Source organism: Ambystoma mexicanum, chromosome 5q (genome assembly GCF_040938575.1).
Source record: "Ambystoma mexicanum isolate Mex_15411 chromosome 5q, UKY_AmexF1_1, whole genome shotgun sequence".
In the NCBI taxonomy this organism is placed as follows: domain Eukaryota; kingdom Metazoa; phylum Chordata; class Amphibia; order Caudata; family Ambystomatidae; genus Ambystoma; species Ambystoma mexicanum.
In genome coordinates this window covers 66664437-66685027 of record NC_090933.1, presented here as the reverse complement: position 1 = coordinate 66685027, position 20591 = coordinate 66664437, and the positions used below count along the sequence as shown (strand labels likewise).

The window sequence follows — 20591 nt, the reverse complement described above, 5'->3', positions numbered from 1 at the left end:
AGTGAACAAGCAATAGTCTTGAATGGGCTTCCCATGTACTTTCCACATCTTCACACTCTGAGTCTGTGCGCCTCTGCCTTATCACCTCACCCAATTACAAATACATTACAATGTTGTTTCTCCCCTGCATTTGCCATCCACCTGCACCCCATGGGGGAGTGGAAGGTTCAACACACACGTGGGTGTCTTTGAATTGTCAGTGTGGGTTCCATCCTCTTCCCCACACTTGTATTTGTGTAATGTATAGGTAAAGATGACATCTTGCTTAGATTTGTTATTCTCTTTGTTGTAGGTGCAGGTGTTTTGTAGCAGACTAACCACTTGTAAGTAAGCAGTGAACTGTACCTTTGCATTTCACTCGAGTGTTAGCAAAATAGTATTCCTTTTTATTTAGCGTATTGAGTACATTATATTTTAGAGGGCTGCTACAGTTTGTGAGCAGATACTGGACATTTTGGCTTAACTGTGGTCTTGGTCTATATCAATCAATACAACTTACTATACTCGTTTATATGCTTTGAAAAGCAAAGATACCTGGTGTTTAAGTCTTTCTCTGGGCAGTAAAGGTTTAGATTGCAACAGTAGTCATAGCTTCACGTCACATGTCTAGTGAGGAGGCGTTTGACTTACTGAAGCAGTCTGGTCAGCTCAAGACACAGAACCGGATGTAGAATCTGAAACAATCTGCTTCCGAGGGTGAGCATTATGTTGCTTCGGGAAGTGAGTTTTCCTGCTCATCAGATGAGAACGAAGGGGTACATGCACCTCTTCTGACACTTCCCACACAAAAAGTTTACCTGCAAGGTTGAGGGAACATGCAGGACGAGCGAGGAATGTGTCAGGTCATGACATGGCTGAGGAGTCGGACTGGGTGCCTCCAGCATTGGCTCAGCCTGCTGTGCCACCTTTCACTGGAATATCAGGGTGCCGTGAGAAACCTGAATGTGTCTCACCCACTAGTCCCCGGCGATTTGTCATCCAGGTGGCCAGGACACGGCCATCAGTATTGGATCCAGTTCCTGGGGGGTGGACCAGTGGGGGAGGATCACCTGGATGAGGGCGTCTTTGGTGAGTGGAAATGGGACACCGACGGGTGAGACACAGTACCCCCTTCCTTCTAACACTTTTCCCCATCCTACCCCATAGTATACTTAGAAGCTCTAAACCCGCCCGTTTCCGACACAAACACTTTCTTACACTGTGAAAGACAACCGACTAACACCGGAGCCGTTTACCTGACGTGTCCCAAATCAAGGGTCAGGCAATTGACAATAACTACACGCACCTGACGGTACTTTCCCTTCCCCACAGGGATAACCGGTGGAGCACGAGAGCATTCTTTGAGCAAGGACAAACACAAGAGGACCCAAGCCTGCGAAGCCTCCGTGAAAGGAATCATAAGACCGGGAACGACAGCCGACGTGTGGTGTAACAGATGTCAACGGTGCACAGGACACTCCCGCACTGATAACCGAAGCGGGGAAGCACTCTTGCTACTGTGGTACCGTCCTTGACTCCAGCAACAACAAGGTCAACACAGCCGGTGAGTCGGAGGGAGAACCAATAGTAAACCCGGACGGTGTTGAGCAAAGGTTGCAAAAGGCAACTTGTTGAACAAAGAACTTGTGTACTACTGAACTTTTGAAACCGAGGGAAAGACCAGCTGCAGAGTGGTCTGGCACCAGGTGGGTGTCCATTAGAAAGACTCAGGCTGGTCCTCTTTTCTTGTGAATAATACAGTAACAAGAGGCCTTAGGAAAGGCCGGCATACAGAATTAAGGGGGTCATACAAGGGTCAAGCCAAAATCCCTCGTACAATCGAAAGTCCTTAACCCATTACCAAAGTTGTGATAGTGTGAAACAGGCGTGTGCGCCCGACTTAGGGAAAACACTGTATTTACGAAAATGTGGAAAGCCTGACTGGGGGTTTAAGAGAAAGCCTGACTGGGGGCCATAAAAGCTAAGGGAAGTGAATCCTGCAAGGTGTTACGAATAAGAACTGTGTGAAACTGTCAAATGTGAACCTGACTGAGGGAAGCCAAGATTACAACAAGGAGCACAGCCCGGTTGAGGGGGATCCACGGGTGAAAGGAAATCACCAGACAAGAAGATTACTGAAAGGAACTTTTTGTTTGTTGTTAATAGTACATCAGGTCCTCTGAGGCAAGAGACTGGGTGTAAAAGAGACTTGGCCACAGTAAGCTCTGATATTTTGGAAACTAACCGTAAGCTTGTGCTGGAGAAGCCCAGGAATCTGCTATGCTCGAGAGTCCCGCCTTGCCCCATGCTAAAAACATGGGGAAGGGAGACCACAGTTATACCATCCTGACTTATCAAATTGTGAAAACTTCTTTCTGTTCTGATGAACATTATCCCACACTATTTTGTAATTTAGCGGTAAGGATTGGCAATAGTTTGGTAATATTATTATTTTTATTTTATTTAAGTATAGGCCCTTTTTATTTGACTAGACACCACTAGGGCTGCCTTATTATTTTTTGATGGTCGTAGCTTGCTACCATCTTAGATTTTAGTGTTTTCTCACCCATTTATACAGTTTAATAAACACCCTTGAACTGCCATCACTTGTGCCTGTCTTTACTGTTGGCACATGAGTTCCTTACAGTGCACATAGAATACAGAGGGTTTTGAGCCCATTGACTTGTTCAAACTTTTTGTGGATGATGGGTTCATTTCAAATGTGGTTGAGCAAACCAATCTGCATGCTGAACAGTTCTTGAGGGCATGGGGTGGCAATCTGAAACCCCATTCCAGAGCACACTCTTGGGTTCCAAATACAAATGGTGAGATGAGCACATTTTGGGGTCTTGCTCTGCTCATGGGAATAGTGCAGAAGCAGTCTCACTGTTCTGGTCTACTGAAGCTGTATTTACAAGCCCTTTTTTGCAGCAATAATGAGTAGAGATCCTTTCCTTGCACTGCAACGTATGCTGCATATCAATGACATCTCAGCAGCATTACCCAGAACTTTCCCAAAATGTGATGGACTATTCAGAACTCAGCCATTTCTCAAGCACTTTGCTTAGCAATTTTTGGAGGTATATGTTCCTAGCTAGAACATATCCATTGATGGATCATTGGTATTGTTCAAAGGTTGGCTACTGTTCAAGCAGTATATTCCGAGCAAGAGAGCACGATATGGAATCAAGGTTTACATGTTGTGTGAAAGTACCACTGGGTATGCCTACAAAATGAGAGTCTACACTGAAAAAGACTGTAGCATAAACCCTCTGGGCTGCCCAGCCCATTTAGGGATAGGTGAGAAGATTTGTTTGGGATCTTGCCACACCATTGTGCCACAAGGGTCACCATTTGTATGTGGACAATTACTACACAGGAATACAACTCTTCAAGGAATTGTAGAGTGTGGACACACTGGCATGCACTACAATACACAGTAACTGCAAACGTTTCCCCAGACAACTTGTTTTCTAAGAAGCTGGACAAGGGAGCATGTATGGCATTGCACCGTGGTTAGCTGTTGGCAGTAAAATTCTGCGGCAGAAGGGATGTGCACATGCTAAGTACTATTCATGATGAAAGTACTTCACTTGTCACTGAGCAGGGACAGGCTCAGCAAGTGCAGAAGCCCAAGTGTATTCTGGACTACAACAAGTACATGTGGGGGAGTAGATAAAACAGACCAATTGCTTGAGCCATACAATGCAGCTCGCAAGTCTTGCATGTGGTACAAGAAGTTGGCAGTACACATTATGCACGTAGCTACATACAATGCTTATGTTGTATACAGTGCAGCTGCTCCACAAAACAAACTGTTATTTTTGAACTTTGAAAAATAAATTATAAAATCACTGTCCATGCACCAACTCCCTACTTTGCAGAAGTAGATGATGTAGCCAGATTGAAAAGATGACACTTTGCAGATGTTCCTGCCACACTCACGAAGACACAACCATACAGAACATGTAAGGTGTGTACAAAACAAGGAAGGAGGAGGGTTACTTAGGTGTACTATCTCCAATGCCCTTGCCTGCCAGCCCTCTTCCTACAGACTTGTTTTCTTTTGTATCATACAAAGAAAAAGTACTGGGAGATCGAGTGATTTCCTGGAAGCCCATCATTCCTAGTAAGGGACCCATAAGCTCAATTCGTGCAGGTCTTAGAAAGGAACGCCACTCCAGCTCCCTCCACTGGAGGCATGCCTTCAATAAGAAGAAAACACCATTCCCTCCACTTGAGGCGTGCCTTGGAAAGGAATGTCACTCCAGCTCCTCCACTCAAGGCATGCCTTGGACAAGAAGGGAACACCATTCTGGTTCACTCCCGTTTGGCATGCCTTGGCAAGCCATGCTCGTCCAGCTCCCTAATCTTGAGGCCTGCCTTGGAAAGGAACGCTACTCCAGCACCTTCGACTTGAGGCGTGCCTTAGAAACGTCAGTCCAGCTCCCTCCGGTCGAGGCGTGCCTTGGAATGGAATGCAATTCCGGCTCCACCCACTTGAGGCGTGCATTCGAAAGAAACGTCAGTCCAGGTTCCTCACTCGAGGCGTGCCTTGGACAAGGAAACACCATTCTGGTTCCCTCCACTTGAGGCGTGTCTCAGAAAGGAATGTCACTCCAGCTCCTGCCACTCAAGGCGTGCCTTGGAAAAGAAGGGGCCACCATTCTGGTTCACTCTACTTTGGCGTGCCTAGACAAGTCCGGCTCCCTGAAGGCGCTGGAGTATTGTTGATTTCCAAGGCAGGCCTTGAGGCATGTCTTAAAAAGAAACGTCAGTCCTGCTCCCACCACTGGAGGCATGCATTGGACAAGAAGGGACCACCATTCTGGTTCACTCCCCTTTGACGTGCCTTGGCAAGCAATGCTACTTCAGCTCCCTGCACTCGAGGCGTGCCTTGGAAAGGAATGCAATTATGGCTCATTCAACTTGATGCATGCCTTAGAAAAAGGAACGCCATTCAGGTTCTTTCAACTCGAGGTGTGCCTTGGCAAGCAATGGTAGTCCAGCTCCATCGACTTGAGGTTTGCCTAAGAAAAATGCCAGTCCAGCTTCCTCCACTCGAGGTGTGACTTGGACAAGACGGGAACACCATTCCAGTTCCCTCCAATCAAGGTGTGTCTTTCAAAATGTGTAAACGCCAGTTTCGCTCCCTCCCTTGAGGGCTAAGTGAAATGAAAATGGTAACTGGGCACCATCTATATGGAGGAGGTGTCTTGTATAACATGCATTACTCACCATAATAGCATTTCTGATGATTGTGTCTGCTTAGATTTCCATGCTGTGCATATAGTCTGACATCCAGAGTATTGCATCTCGTCTTTCGAGGATCGAAAGGGACGTTGAAATGGGCGTGCCTGTAACACTATCCCTAATGTGATGTGTAGAGTACCCAAAATCGCTCATGTGTCGAGGTCCCTCCAATTGTACTTTTTCTGTATGAGAGAGCCTAATGACTATCGTGAGTGAGTACATAAAAGAGAAAGTTGTAAGACGTGCGGGGAGGAAGGTTGGGCGCATGTTAATCTAAGCAGATACAATCATCAGAAATGCTATTACGGTGAGTAATGCAGGTCTTCTGATGCTTGTTAATCTGCTTAGAATCACATGTTGTGCATAGACTAGCTAGCAGTACCCGTAGTTGCAGGTGGGTTGTGAGAAGGAACATGTCCCACTTGAGAATCAGACCTAGAATGAGTGTCCAGGGAATAGTGTTTTGTAAAGGTGTGTAGAACTCCAGGTTGCCGCCTTGCAAATGTACTCTAGGGAAACATTTGCAATGAAAGCTATGGAAGCCCCAGTGCCTCGAGTAGAATGTGCTCTAGGCTTGAAGGGCAGTTCTCTCTTAGCATCTTAGCAAGAGAGAAAACAGTGTGATGCATTTGACAATGCACCTTGAGATGGCTGATTTAGAGACAGGATCCCCTCATCTACCAGCTGCCACTGAAACGAAAAACTGGTTAGTTTTTCTCAGTGGTTTAGTCTTTTCCAGGTAAAACATGACTGCTCTACGCACATCCAATGTATGTAGGCTTCTTTCGGCCATGTTAGTGGGGTTCTCGAAGAAGGTAGGCAGTTCCATCGATTGGTTCACATGGAACTTGGAAATAAATGTAGGCGCAAATCGAGGGTGAGTGCGCAGAACCACCTTATCTCTGTGAACTGTAACAAAAGGGTCTAGAACTGAAAGGGCCTGTAGTTGTTACGGTCACCTGGTATCCACAGGGACACCACTCAGCCAGGTTGGCTGCTGGTATCCTCTTCCCAATTTTTCCCAGATGTGGTCTGCGGGGAATGTTTCGCCTGAAAATACAGGAGGGTTGTGTTCAAGACTGGCCGACTGAGGTAAATATCCTCCCACCACCCCGTGTGACTTCAGCCACTCTGGGCCCTCTCCTCACCTTGTTGTGGAATTAGGCGTGCTCTCCGTCCTGCCTTCTTGGCAGGGGCGCGTTGTCTTTTGTGGGCATGTGCGGCCTAGTTACTTCACTGGCGCAGGCCCGTTTGTGTCTCTCAGCTAGGTCTTATTGCAGCCGTTTTGTACAGCGTTGCTATTCTTGCATGCCTTTCTTTGTTTAATAATGTCTTTTTTCGGTTCCATGTGATAATATCAGCACAAAAATATCGCCATACAAAAATTTCGCCATATTTTTGCGGCGATATTACCCCATGGAACCTGCAGGGGACACCCCTGCAACCCCCATATATTTTAAAAGGGAGCAGGGGACACCCCCGCAACCCCCCCATCCATTTACCCCATAAATTATCCCCACCAAAAATATCTCCTATGGCCGTTCCCGACTACCATATGTACGGCGATATTTTTGTTGGGGATATTATTACCAGATACCCTTTTTTCTCCCTTAGGTGTGCAGAGCTTCAGCGTGGCAAACTGGCTGAGTTGAGCCTCGCCGGTAAATGATGGCACGTGATGTGCGCTATGATGCGGTAAGTAAGCGCTATGTGCAGCGCTGCATTGTTTTGCCTTTGCTAACCTGTTTTCTTCCTTCCTTGCAGGTCACAGTGTTTACCCAGCGTGTGTGGAATTCCAGAGCGATGCCGGCCGGGAGGCGACCAGCCCGATAACTTCTTGTACAGTTTGCAATGTCTAATATGCTTTCTTTAATTTTGTCCTTTCCCTTCCTCTTTCAGGTCTTTCGGTCTGGAAAGCATGCAGATCTGTTCACTGGAGCTGCGAGCGGATAACATGGAGATTGCAGGTAAGATGCTGCTATCGATGTTCCTTTTGTCTCCTTGCAGGTTTGCTTCTCCGAGGCTCGTGGGTATCACAGGACACTGTGAGCGCCACGTTGCAGACTGCAAAGTAACGCGAAGCGTGCTTTCTTGTTCGGGTGTGGTTTAAATAGCCTCAAAGTAGTCCAGGTAAAGTAGTCCCTAGGCCACCACATCCAAAACACTATACCGCATAGCTTGGTTCCTAGGAGCCAAGCTATGTGGGTGCCTCCATGTTGGCTGAAGGCCCCAAATGAAAAAAGTAGTCCCCTGCACACATGTTCAAGGTGTATGAGCCTGGTGCCATAGGTGCCAGGACTGGCTCCAAGAGAACCTTGGGAGTGGATGCCAGGCCTTCAAGGCCTTAATGGAGACCCGAGCCCTGATCCCACCTGGCAAGTGGGCTTGCCAGTGGGAGTCCGGGGTGAGGGTCGTGACAGTAGTTCACTAACAATTCTAATGGACGTAATAGCCACTAGGAAGGCTGTCTTATAGGTAAGATCCTTGAGACTTGCATTATGCATAGGCTTAAAGGGGTACCCCATGAGCCTAGTCAATACCACATTCAGGTCCCATCCGGGAGCTGGGCAAGAAATGGGGGAGATGAATCCTCTTAACCCCTTCCATGAAAGCTTTAACAACTGGTATTTTCCACCACAACACCTTCTGTTGTGACGTAGTATAGGCTGAAAGAGCAGCTAAGTGAACCTTCAGGGAATTAAAAACCAGGCCTGAGTCTAGTAAGTGAATCGGGTACAATACAATGTGAGTAAGAGAGCAGTCAATGGGATTGACACCTTTGGCATCGCACCAGATAAAGCACTTCCATTTACTGGAATAGCGATATCGGGCGTTTGGTTTTCTTGCCTCCCTGAGTATGTCCATGCATCTATGAGGAAGTTGTAAGTGCCCTAACTCTATGAATTCAGGAGCCAGGCCGCTAACTTCAGGGTTTGCGGGCACGGGTGAAGCGTTTCTCCCTTGTCTTGAGATAGCATATTGTACGGGCAAGGCAGTTTCATTGGAGCAGAGGGTAACTAGCGATGACCAGGCCTCCGTATTGGAAGCCATTGACCTAGCGGCGGAGAGCTCTTGATCCAGAGCGTCCGTCCCTGATCTCGCCAGGCGCGACGAGAGTCATTCTATGGGGAAAACCCCCGGCTATAAGGACGCACAAGTTGTATACACCAAACGCACAACCCAAGGTTCTGCTTCGGCATCACAGTCGAAGCGCGCCGAAGCACCACGGACCCGTCGAAAACTTTGCTGGAATCCGCTGATCCCACAACTGCAGCAGCGGCCTGCGACTGGGCATTCAAAGACAAAGGGCGCTAGCACTAAAACTCCTGCGGCAGTCGAGACGCTCCAGGAGGACACGCACACGCTGCTCAAGGCCCCGGTGGTACCGAAATCCACCGCGCACCCTCCGAGCATCAGCGATGGCATCGCTAGGATCGCTTCGGCGGTTAGTCAGAAAGAAAGGTCATAAGACGCGGCGAAACGCGCGGAACGACCGAAGGGCATGCCGAGACACACGGAACGACCTAAGGACACGCCGAAAGACGGGCCACGGCCTTCAGCAGGCTAGGGGGGATAAATCTCGATTTTCCAGAGAGGAAAATGATCCCTTTCCTCCCCCAGTCCCTTCTGGTTCATCCCCATGGACCAGGGAGAAGTTTGAGGTGTGCATGGACAAACTACAGAAATGTGTCACTTATTCTGAGAAGCTTTCACCCAAGAGGCCAAGGGACGACCTTCCCTTTACACCCATGGCTAAATTTCCACTGATCTTTGACGATCCTCATGAGGATTATATCTATGACCTCACTGATGACGAGGTCCAGGTGGACCAGGTCAAGACGATGAGGTCAGGGCAAGACGATGCCCCTTTCGGGGAGGATTACAATATGGATGACCCTGCAGATCCTATGGACAATTGGGATGATAGCCGCCAGGTTGAGGTTCAACCTTGGCCATCCCCTGTTACTACCCTGGACCCCGATGTCCTATGCATGGATTCTCCCCCCTCCACCCTAGCCCGCCAGGCCTCCCCTGTGGACGATCAAATGGTATTTAATGCCATTTTGAAGAAGGCGGCTGAACATTTTCAGATCGCCACACAAGAAGCAGTGCCGGAATCTGATTTTGTGGAGCACATTCTCTAAGGAAATCCCCCTGCCAGCCAAGCTATTCCTTTGTTAAACTCTTATCAAGAGAAGATTGGCACCCTCATTGTTACCAGCTCAAACAAGAGCAGTGAACCCCAGGGTGGAGAAATAGTTCCGACCTTCTCCTGACTCTTTACATTAAGGGCCATGCCACTCAGATTCTTTTTTGGTTACCACGACTAGAAAACTGTCTACAGGAGAGGCACCGCCCGATAAGGAGTCCAAGAAGCTGTATTCATTAGGAAAGAGGGTCACAACAGCTTCTGCGTTTTCCACCTGAATAGCCAATAATACCACCTTACTGGCTAGTTATGCAGATGTCAAGTGGAACCTGCTGAAAGAAGGCCTTCAAGAAGTACCAGAACCCTTGCGGGCTAAGTTGCTCACCATTGTATCAGAAGGCAAGCAGGTAAATCAAATGCGTTTAAGAACACTTTAGACGCTGCTGAAAAAGTAGGAAGAACCTTGGCACAGGGTACCTTGCTCAAGAGACATGCCTGGCAGAGCAACTCCAGGTTTAAACCGGAGACCAAGGCTGCCCTGATAAACAAGCCCGTTGAAGAAACCAACTTGTTTGGCAAAGCAGTGGACTACGCCCTGGAAACAGCCAAGAAAGAACATGAGACACTCAAGTCCCTTCAGCAGATTACCCAGAAACCTTCTCAACAGATAGGGGGTGGTTCCCGCCGGTCCTTTTGTGGGCAATCCCGCTCCCCTCAGAACCAGTACAGTTCTGGTAATCAAGGATCTAATTCCACCACCACCTATCCACCTAGAGGACAGTGGCGTGGAAAGGGTAGAGGCCATGGCTCCACCCCCAAAGGCTACCCGGCCTCAGGTCAGAAATGACCATTGGATCCAGGTCCTCTCCCATGCCACCCTGGTTGGGGGGCGCCTAACATCTTTCCTTCAAGCATGGGATAACGACAGACCAGTGGGTACTCAAGACCGTGGCCTAAGGGTACTTCATAGAATTTTGCCGACCACCTCAGTTCAGACCACCAAAATCACAACGCCCGACTCCGGAGCACATGCACATCCTTCTGCAAGAGGGGGAGATCCTTCAAGAAAAGGGCACCATAGAAGTCGTCCTGATTCTTCAGGTAAATAAGCGTTTTTATTCAGTGTACTTCCTTGTACCCAAAAAGGATCTCACCATGCACCCAGTACTAGACTTGCGCCCAGCAAACACATTTGTCAAACCTCAAAAGTTTTGTATGGTCACTTTACAAGAAGTAATCCCACTGCTGAAACAGGAAGATTAAATGGCACCACTGGACATGAAAGATGCATACTTTCATATTTCAATGTTGCCAGCGCACAGAAAATACCTAAGATTCTTGATGGAGGACAAGCACTATCAGTTCAAAGTACTCCCCTTCGGCATTGCCTCGGCACCAAAGGTGTTTACAGAGGTACTGGCATTGGCAGCAGCTCATCTGCGCAGACAATCCGTCCCACATTACCCTTACCTCAACAACTGGCTCATAACAGGGGAATCCTACGAAACATGCCAATTGAACACTCAGAAGACAATATACCTCTTATTCAGTCTGGTTTTCTCCAGCAACGAGAAAAAATCCAGCTTAGACCCCAATCAAGTCAAACAGTTTCTAGGGGCTCCAATTCGAACAAGGGATGGCCTTGTCTTTCCCGCCAACTAGAGGGTCCAAAACATGCTGTTTCAGATCCCTCAGTATGTAGCCAGTCGGGAAGTGACGGTATGCAAGGCCATGCTGCTGCTAGGGATGATGGCGTCCTGTATTTACTTAGTTCCTCACGAGCGTCTGCGCATGCGACCCATGCAAGAGTGGCTGAACAGCCAGTGGTGCCAGGTCAGCGAACAATGGGAAGATCTGGTAGTTGTCTCACCAGCCCTCGTTCCCTCTCTGCAGTGGTGGTTGAGGGACAACCGCTTGAAGGGGAAGACCTTCACCGCCCCCGCAGTAGAATCCACTCTCACGACAGACGCATCTCTCACGGGGTTGGGGTGCTCACCTGCTTCAGCAAACAGCGCACGGAGTGTGGTCCCTGGATGTAGCGTCCAACCACATAAATCTGTTGGAGCTATTAGCGGTATTCAAAGCACTAAAAGCCTTTCAAACACAGTTACAGGGGAAAACAGTCCTGGTCCTAACAGACAGCAACAGGCCCATGTATTACCTGAACAAACAAGGGGGCACTCACTCTCCAGGGCTATCCAAGCTGTCGCAGAACATTTGGATATGGACTCTCAAACAAAAGATGTTCCTGTTTTCCCAACACCTTCCAGGAGAACTCAATCTTCTGGCGGACGTGCTCAGCGGAGACTTCCCACTGCCTGTAGAATATGAATGGTGGCTACACGAAAACAACGTCTCCAAAGTTTTCGCACTATGGGGCTTCCCAGAGATCGACTTGTTCACAACTCTGGAGAACGCCCAATGCCTAGATTACGCCTTCAAGTACCCCGAGAGCCGCTCCAAGGGGAATGGACTTTGGATTGCATGGTCAGGGAAATGTGTTTATGCCCCCCCAACCCCCACGACTCCCCTACTCAACAAGATTGTGCACAAGATGCAGCAAGAACCAGTGTCCATGATATTGGTGGCCCCCATTTGGGCCCGACAACCCTGGTTCTCTCACCTGATGGATGTCCCATACCTAAATGGAGTCTTGTCCATAGCACAAGACAGGTACAGCGATGACAAAACACAGGGAACAGAGGGTGATAAAGGAAAGGCTTACTTGTAAGAATATGGCCACCCCGACACCCTCGCCCTACAGCAAGGGCCGGCCAGAGGGCCCGGCCACGTGGACGGCAGCGCCGCCGGATCAACAGAGCGTCAAAATTCTGCAGCAGTCTTCCACGATGCACAGGATTCAATCGTCGAAGTGACTTAAGGGAGTAAACGACCAAAGTCGATAATTATAAGAATAACGCAATCTTTTTCAAGAGCTCCGCATTAGGGCGACCAGTAATCTGGCCGTCAAAAAACAATCTAAGGGACCTCGACGCGTGAGGGATTTTGGGTACACTACACGTCACGTTAGAGATAGTGTTACAGACACGCCCATGTCGACGTCCCCTTTCGATCCTCGAAAGACAAGATGCAATACTCTGCGGTTACCACTGGATGTCAGACTATATGCACAGCATGCGATTCTAAGCAGATTAACAAGCATCAGAAATGTTTTACTACAATAAAGTTCAAGTTTTGTATGACTGAAATGTCTTCTTTTAGAATGACTTAGATGTGATTGGTGTGCGAGTGAGGTAAAGCTGAGCTGCACATGCAGATGTGATTGATGTGAATGCACTTTTGTAAATGCACTTTGCCATCACTGGAGAAATTATTAGCATGTTAGTGGATGTGTATTGTGTGTATGTTTGCAGATATGGATGGTGCAACATGACTTGAATGCAGGCATACTTGATATGCAATTAATTGAAGTTGGTTTGAAAGACATCGCCTGGAGACGAGGTTGCCATGTGAGTGGATGTCCACTTGATATACTTGTGCAGATACGGTTGTTGTGGAGCTAGTCATTTGTTAGTGGTGCGACTGCTGAAATGGATGGCTAGTGACTGCAGACACAAAAGGTGCATGAATGGCTAGTAAATCGGTTGGTGCCTTGAAGCGGCTTTACTCTTCACAAGATCTTTTCTTGTTCCAAACCAACCATGTTTGTCCTGCTGCACAACAAACTTTATGTATGAGGAGAGTGAACAAAGGTGCCTGTGAAAGGGCTTGAAGAGGAAAAATAGGGCGGCCCTGGGTACTGCACAGTGATTTTTGTATTCCCAGAGCACTTGGCATACGGATGATTTATTCATTTTCGCCCAGGTGACGACACCCATGCATGTGAGGTCTGGCTTTCATTGGGACATAAGTGGAAACCTGGGCAGGTAGGGGAAGTGCTGTTGGTGGTGTGTTTTGGTGGTTTCAGGGTAGCAAATATGTGAAAATGTTTTTTTCACCACTTTTTGGAGTTTGACGGGCCTTGTGGGTAATAAATTCTAGGCCGATAGGCGAAAGTCAGACATCTTTGGATTCCCCCAGGTGTCTTCTTTTGAAAAATGCATGGGGTTCCCAGTTTTCCATGGTGGCTGCAACACCCCAAACCAAAATCTGTGGGTTGCACACAAAGCTACAATTTTCATCGGGACACCTGTGGTAACGTGGGAAGGTAGGACATGGGTTGTTGCCAGTGTGTTCCGGTGGTTTCCTTGTGGCAAATGTCTGAAAATTGTGTTTTGTTCCCTATATTTTGGACTTTGCCGAGCATTGTGGGTAATACATTCTAGGGCGATTCATGCAAGTCTGACCTCTTTGGATTCCCCCGGGTGTCTTCTTTTCAGAAATGCATGGGGTTCCCCATTTTCCTTGGTGGCTGCGACACCTCAGGCCCAAATATGTAGGTTGTCTACAAGGACAAAATCCTAAAAATGTCCTCTTTGCAAACCCTTTTGGATACCAGTGGTTTAGCCTTTTCCCTTTGTGTCCAGGTAGGTGTACCCACAACATGTGAGGTACCGTTTTCGTCGGGACACCTGTGGGAATGTTGGACATTTGTTGTATTCTCTTGGTTTTGATAACTTTCATATACATTTGCCACTGTGCTCTGTTACACAACCCTTTCGCTTCCCAAAAGTAACCTACATTTAGTCACTTGCTGTTTCCCCAATTCACACCACATTTGTTTTCCTTATTTTCAAATGCAAAGTACGTCTGTTTAGGCCGTCAGCATAAAAATCCTGTGCACCATGGATCAGTTTATGGCTTGTGGTTTTGCTTGTTTTGTGAAACGTTATAAAAAATGTGTGATTTCCCAACTAGAATAGTCGGGGGAATGTAGCGGTGCATTGCTTTTCTCAATATTCACAGAAGCCATTACCTTAAAAGGTCCAAACATGTCCAGCAAATTCCCTTTTTATCTGTCATCTTTCAGATTGTTTCCCAAACTATGGGAATGTTACCTACATAGTTGCTGCTTGACCTAGACAAATGACCCCATTCATAACTTTGAATTGTATCAACTTTTCATAAATGTATGCCCTTCTATCTTCCCATTCAGCTTTCCTACCCTCTTCCATTTCGTCCACGCATGTTCTATAGGAAAAAAGGGAAACATTGCCTACCTCTCACAAAACTGATGGTAACCTTATAAAAACATGTTTTTTTTTGTTTCCACTCAACCTGTTCTTAAAGGCTTGGAAAATGGTGAATTCAGAACAGCAAACCATTTGTTCCTAGCTCTTACAAGGAAAAACCTGCAGGCTTCTTCGTACATCATTTTATTGGAAATTTCTGAAAAACACAGAATGTGAACTTTTTTGTTATTTTCTCTCATACTGCAAACTAGGATTCCTTGGTGTCATGATCGCCTACATGTCGGTAGAAAAGGGACCAAATTTGGCTGAGAAATCCCACGTAACAAGTTACAAGGAATTGAATGGCGACATACCGAAATCTCCAAATGCCACAGGCAATTATGTCATATTCATGGACCGGCACCAGAAGCATGGAACCAGGTGGTATAAGGAGAGGCAGCAAAGGGTGCTTGTCCTCTCTTTTGCCCCGGCCAGAAACAGTGGACCTGCAGAGGCAGCACAGTTCACTAAGTTTCCTGCCCTCCCACCCTGTAGATTGGTGGTTGAGAGGGTACTGAGCAGAGGTAGGTTGGGGCACATTGCATTGAATTGAGTTAGTGGCTCAACAATTGGGGTCACTGTAAGGGAGATTGTTTGCTGATTTATGTTATAGTCCAAGGTTGGTTAAGCGCAGAGCCGTGAGGTGTCATGCCAGGTGCTCATTGTGCAGTCCTTACCGGTACATGAAAGGGAGAAATGTCGGTTTACGGGGTGGGGTGGTCACATATTTTCCCTTAAGTCCGTTCCAGAGAGCGAGGGTGATGGCCACTGACACTCCCCCAACACCCAAGGATGTAATTGATGACCTAACAGGTTCCATGATGTCCTTCATGTATGGCTTGTCGCATTTCATGATGTAATAAATGCCACTGATTGCCTTCCAAAGCACAGATAGTGTCTTGTGTCAATCATCGGCCCTGCCACCTGCGCCGCACAATGTATTTGATGTGTATTATTTAAACAATGACTGACAATATATTCTTTGTGTAAACCTAGGACACAGTACAAACCTCCTTTGTTGTTTCGTTTATTAGTAGACCGTGAGTAAAATATGTACATGTAATCGTTGGTTTGTGCTAGAAGGGCCACGCAAGTACAATACTAAAATGTGGTGCGCATTCGGTTGTATAACTGCACTGGCGCTTCATTCACAAATTGAGCGAGTGACTTTTGAGAGTGGCTAGTAGCTTTCAACTTGAAATTTTGCACCCTGCTCGGTGGACATTTCCTTACTGTACGATTATCAAAAAGGTATTTACTGTACCTTTAAACAAATACACTCCTAGAGAGCTGCCTTGACTGCTCTGGCTTAATACTGGCTGGAGGTTGAGGATACAGCTGAGAAAACACCCTCTAACAAAATAGGTTGATACATCTGGGTCCTAGCAATAAGGTCCAAGACAAATCTTTCCAATGATAAGGTATCTACATGAATTTACAGATTATTCCCATTTAGCAGAATCCACCTTCAGCATAAAACAAAGAGAAAAGAAAATAAGAGTAGGTTTTCTTTACTATAAAAATGTGTTCATCACAACAATACATAATGCGAGATGTGAAATATCTGGAACGCTGATGCTAGTTACAGCAAATTCCACAAAGAAAAATAGTCCAGTTTTTCAGAAAAATACTAAAATAAAAATACAAAAAAAGCGCATTGTTTGCGTTCACAAACTTACAACTTTGCCCATGTTAAGTATGACCATAGTAACTGGTTAAAACACCAATACCATAAGAACAAGCAAGCCTTGGCTTTTAACAAAAGACTTGGTTAATTATAGGTTCCTCCAATATGTGATGTAGGGCTAAGACTGCACAAAAAATAAAGTTTGGCAAAATATAAAACATGAGATAAATGTAAAAAAAAATACCTTTGATTTGAAACTACATCTACAGGAAATAGTTGAGGTACGGGAGCAGTTTCCACATTCTCCTTCATGGCAGAGGTTTTCACAGGTGTGGATAAAATCTGGAAAAAATTAACTATATTCATACAAAGCAAATGCATCAATTAAAAGTTATCAGTAACTCAAAACAGAACTGTCGCACAAAGCTGTGTGCTGCATGCATGCCTTTGGAGCACTCCAATGCCTTCTAATGAAGCAAACAAAAATAAATAGCAAATACTTTCTGAAATTAGTGGCAAAAGGAGGAAGGTAATGCGGCATAGGAACGGGGGGGTGTCTCCAATCGCTAGTGCCATTTTGTAGATTGTGACACACTATTTGACACATTTACTTAGAGCTGCACAGCCTACCAGCACAATCAGTTGATGAGATTAGCAGATGAGAGAAATTATAAATTACTCACCGTAGTGACTAACATACTCTTAGTCCTTAGTCCCCTTTCCTCCATAATGCATGGGCGTCCCTTCCAAGGGACGGGAGACGAAACCTTTTTCACCAGAAAAAACGTTCTTCCCCTTTAAATTTAGAGGTGCGTGGGTGTGTGGCCCTGGGAGCATACGCTGCCCTCACTCCGCTCTTCGGCGTCACACCTCAGTCCCCATTGACGCGTCGACAATAAATGTAACATTGCTTAAGGACACCAGTATTGTTAGGGGGGAGGATGGTGGTATGGAGGAAAGGGGATCGTTAGTCACTACGGTGAGTAACTTATTACTCTTACGTCCCCTCCTCTTGTCTCCATATTGCATGGCCGATTACAACTGAATCTAGCCCCAGGGTGGAGAGGAGACCCTCCTTAAGCAAATAGTTACTGAGAACCGCCTGTCCGAAAGCCACATCAGATCTGGAGCCGGCATCCAAACAGTAATGCTTGCAGAAAGCTGAGGGAGTGGCCCAAGTGGCCGCCCTCCTTATGACTTGCCAAGGTACCTGGCGCTGGAATGCGATGGCCGTTGCCTTGGCCCCGACTGCGTGGGCGTGTATGTTCGCCGGAAGCGGCTTGTGCTGGCCTTGCATTCTTCTTTGATGGCCGAGACCATCTAGCTGGATATGGAGGCCTTGAAGGCCTGATGGCCTGGTCTTGTACCTCCGAAAGTGACAATGTGGGATGTTCTGACCCACTAGGCTGTGTGCTGCTTTCATCAGAAAGCACAGAATGGCTACCAAAAAGCTCTATGCGCTAAAAATCTCTGAGAAGTGCGCAGGGAAACCTGAAAAATAGGCCGCCAATCAATTTTGCCTGTGTCAGTGGCGGAACCGGAGACCACACTACCAAAACCTGTCATTGGGCTGCCCACAGATTGAAATGGAATGACCTGAAAAGGCAGGGCTGCATTGCCAGGAAAACCCAGAAGTGCTTTAAAATCTGTTTTTCCTTGGCTGTTGAAAATGAAAAATCATGGTTCCCAAACATCAGAAAAGATCCAACATCCTTGTTGGGTGTTAAACATCACTTTATTTAAATAATCCACCTAAGCACAATGTCAGGAGAAGCACATTTCATCACAAGAAAACCCACATTCAAAAAGGTGCTTGCTTGGAAAATCTGTCAGATATGGGCGCAGTACCGCCGCTCGCCTGGTCAGAGCTGTCATTTACTTATACTGTTAGTTAAATTTGTACATTAAGATCAAGTTGTGGAAAAGCAGAGACTTCCCATCAAAAGCAATATAGGTTGCCACAATTCAATCTCTATGTTTTAAAAAGACTGGAATTATGAGATCTGTGTGTATATTTGTTGAAAATGTAAGTTTATTTTGAAAAGAATTTTAAACAAGGGGTTTCAAAAGTGAACTAATGTTAGCCGCAGTACTTCAAAGGCACATTCCACAGGTTGCCCCAAACAAAGGCATCTTCCCCCTGCTCTCTGCTCAGGAACTGTCATTGAGTTGTTAATGGAGGTGGGAGGAGATGTTGGCCTGTTGCTCTGAGGAGACAAAAGACTCTTGATTGAAGAGATATGCTGATTCAACTGTCAACAGAAAACAACTGCCAGCAGGAAGAGAGCCCTGGACTGCTCTGGGCCCAGCAAACCATGGGGGCGGGACCAGACAGATTTGTGTATCTGAAACTGCAGAAAATATCTTTTTGAAAAAGACTCGGAAAACTGTGCAAAACTTGTAAAAATCTTTAATTTATAGGTTGTTAATATGAAAATGCTGCTCACAGTTTGAAACTACTCTGAACTCTGTGCGATTTTTAGAGACAGGACTAACGAAATGTTGATGGTGTAGCAATTGTGATAATGCTAGAAATATGAAACTTCACAGGATTATGCCCAGATGTCATGCGCATGTATGGAGAAAAATGTGGACAGCTTTGACACTGGGTACCCAACCAAAAGCACGAAAAACTGTCAATTTTGAACCGAAGCTCTCACCGAGATGGAACTCGGACAGATACTTGCTCTATTAAATCTGTGATGTATATATGTATTGCTAGCAAGTTGGTGATATTGTAAATATGATTTATGTGAAAAATAGATATACTGTACAGAAACAAAGGGGAGGTACTCCCTGGATTGTAAAATGCAGCATCGCTATGACACTAGATTTCCTTCTCAAATCAGGAGAGGGGAAATACTATAACCAATAGGATTCCTAGAGGGCGTGATTAGTATAATTCAGCCTACCCAACCCTTTGGGAAATACATAAATAGGGACAGTTTACGACCTAGAGACACACAGATTCACCCATCAACTGACTTACTGGCAAAGCGTTCTGCAGGAGGAACCCAGATCCAAGACTCCAGAACTCTGAAAGCAGAAGGCCTAATTCCAAAGCTGAACCCTTCTCAGCTTGGCCTTTAAAATCTTGCAACCAGATTTTAATCCCAGACTTCTAAGGGTCACACCAAAAATTGAAAAGCCTGGCTGTGCTGTTTCTGCTTTCTTGCCAAGAACTCTTGCTAGAACCGAGAGATCCAAACCACTAGAGCGGAGCTGTAACCGGATAGCTGTAACCCAGAACCAACCAGTCAGATCCAGTCCAGAGGCCGTGCAGAGACCAGAGTGCCGTGCTGAGTGCAGAACCGGGTGCCTGAATCCTGTCCGGTGGGCTAGCAGAATTCCAGTCCAAAACCTTTCACTATATCTTTGACGGGCCTATTTCAAACCATAGTTGTGAGTATCTAGCATAGAATTGTCCATAGCCAATATCTTATCCTTAAGTAATCCTAGCCAACCCATTCTATCATATCCAGAACTGCATTGTAGAACCTTTCTTGTTTTTCTGAATCTTTCCCTCATCCATATAGTCCTTTGTTAATTGTAGTGATAAATTCCTCTTTGCGCTAATATATTTGCTGAAGAAAGGCAAGCGTCTCGGCAGGTAGAAACCATCCGGGGGGGGGGTCACTGGATCGGTGGCTGTGCTGTCGTGTAGCTTGTGGCTTCATAGACTCTCTAGCGTGAAGAAATTCCTGTTTATAAGTCAAAAGCGCATCTTTCATTTGAAAATCTTGACTCTTTCTGAGAAAAATCGACCTCTACTAAAACCTCTGTAACTTCCATACCGTACATGCTAGAAACAGAATTTAAGTGTCAAATTGAAGCTAACATCCTCAGCCTTGTAGTTTTCCCGCAATCTCGTTTCTCGCACGCGGAAAAGTTTGCCGCGAATTAGCGTTTGGCTCAATTTAATCACGTGTAAAACAGCTATTCTTGGCAATTGACCTCAGAATTCAGTTTTCAATCTGCTAGCTATTCAATCAGTGCTAGTGTTACCTGAAACTATACAAAGCGGCTCCCACTAGTTTTGAATCCAATTTAGATAATTAAATTCATTTTTCAGTGTTTTTCCCATGAATTCAAAACCACATTCAAAAGCATTTGACCTGTTTTGAAATCATTCCCGTTTCTCTTTGCTTGCTGGGGGGAATTGGGATTGAAACTGTATTGGTTGAGATTGTATATTCCTATAACCTGTTTTCTCTCCTTCCATCTTTATATTGCATATTAGGGGGGGATTGAGTAGTATCAGGGGGAAAGAGTGACTGTTACGCTCACCTGGACCCCACAGGGGTGTCGATCGGACCCAGACAGCTGCGGTCTCCTTCAACGTGATGCGTAGTGCAGAGGTGATGCGTAGTGCAGAGAGGACTGTCTTGACAGGCCCACCTAGTCTTGTCTGCTGGACCCGAAGAAGTATTTTCCTGCAAGTGGAGACAGG

At 46.3% G+C, this 20591-nt stretch overlaps 1 protein-coding gene across 1 annotated transcript in view; it reads right to left on the bottom strand.

Annotated features, from left to right (window-relative positions):
- The window catches only part of NFX1 (nuclear transcription factor, X-box binding 1), a 2569209-nt gene that overhangs the window by 1570781 nt on the left and 977837 nt on the right, over positions 1 to 20591 (bottom strand). The window contains exon 10 of the mRNA XM_069620539.1: positions 16386 to 16483. Coding sequence (XP_069476640.1) covers positions 16386 to 16483 — 98 coding nt within the window. The remainder of the gene's footprint in view (positions 1 to 16385; positions 16484 to 20591) is intronic.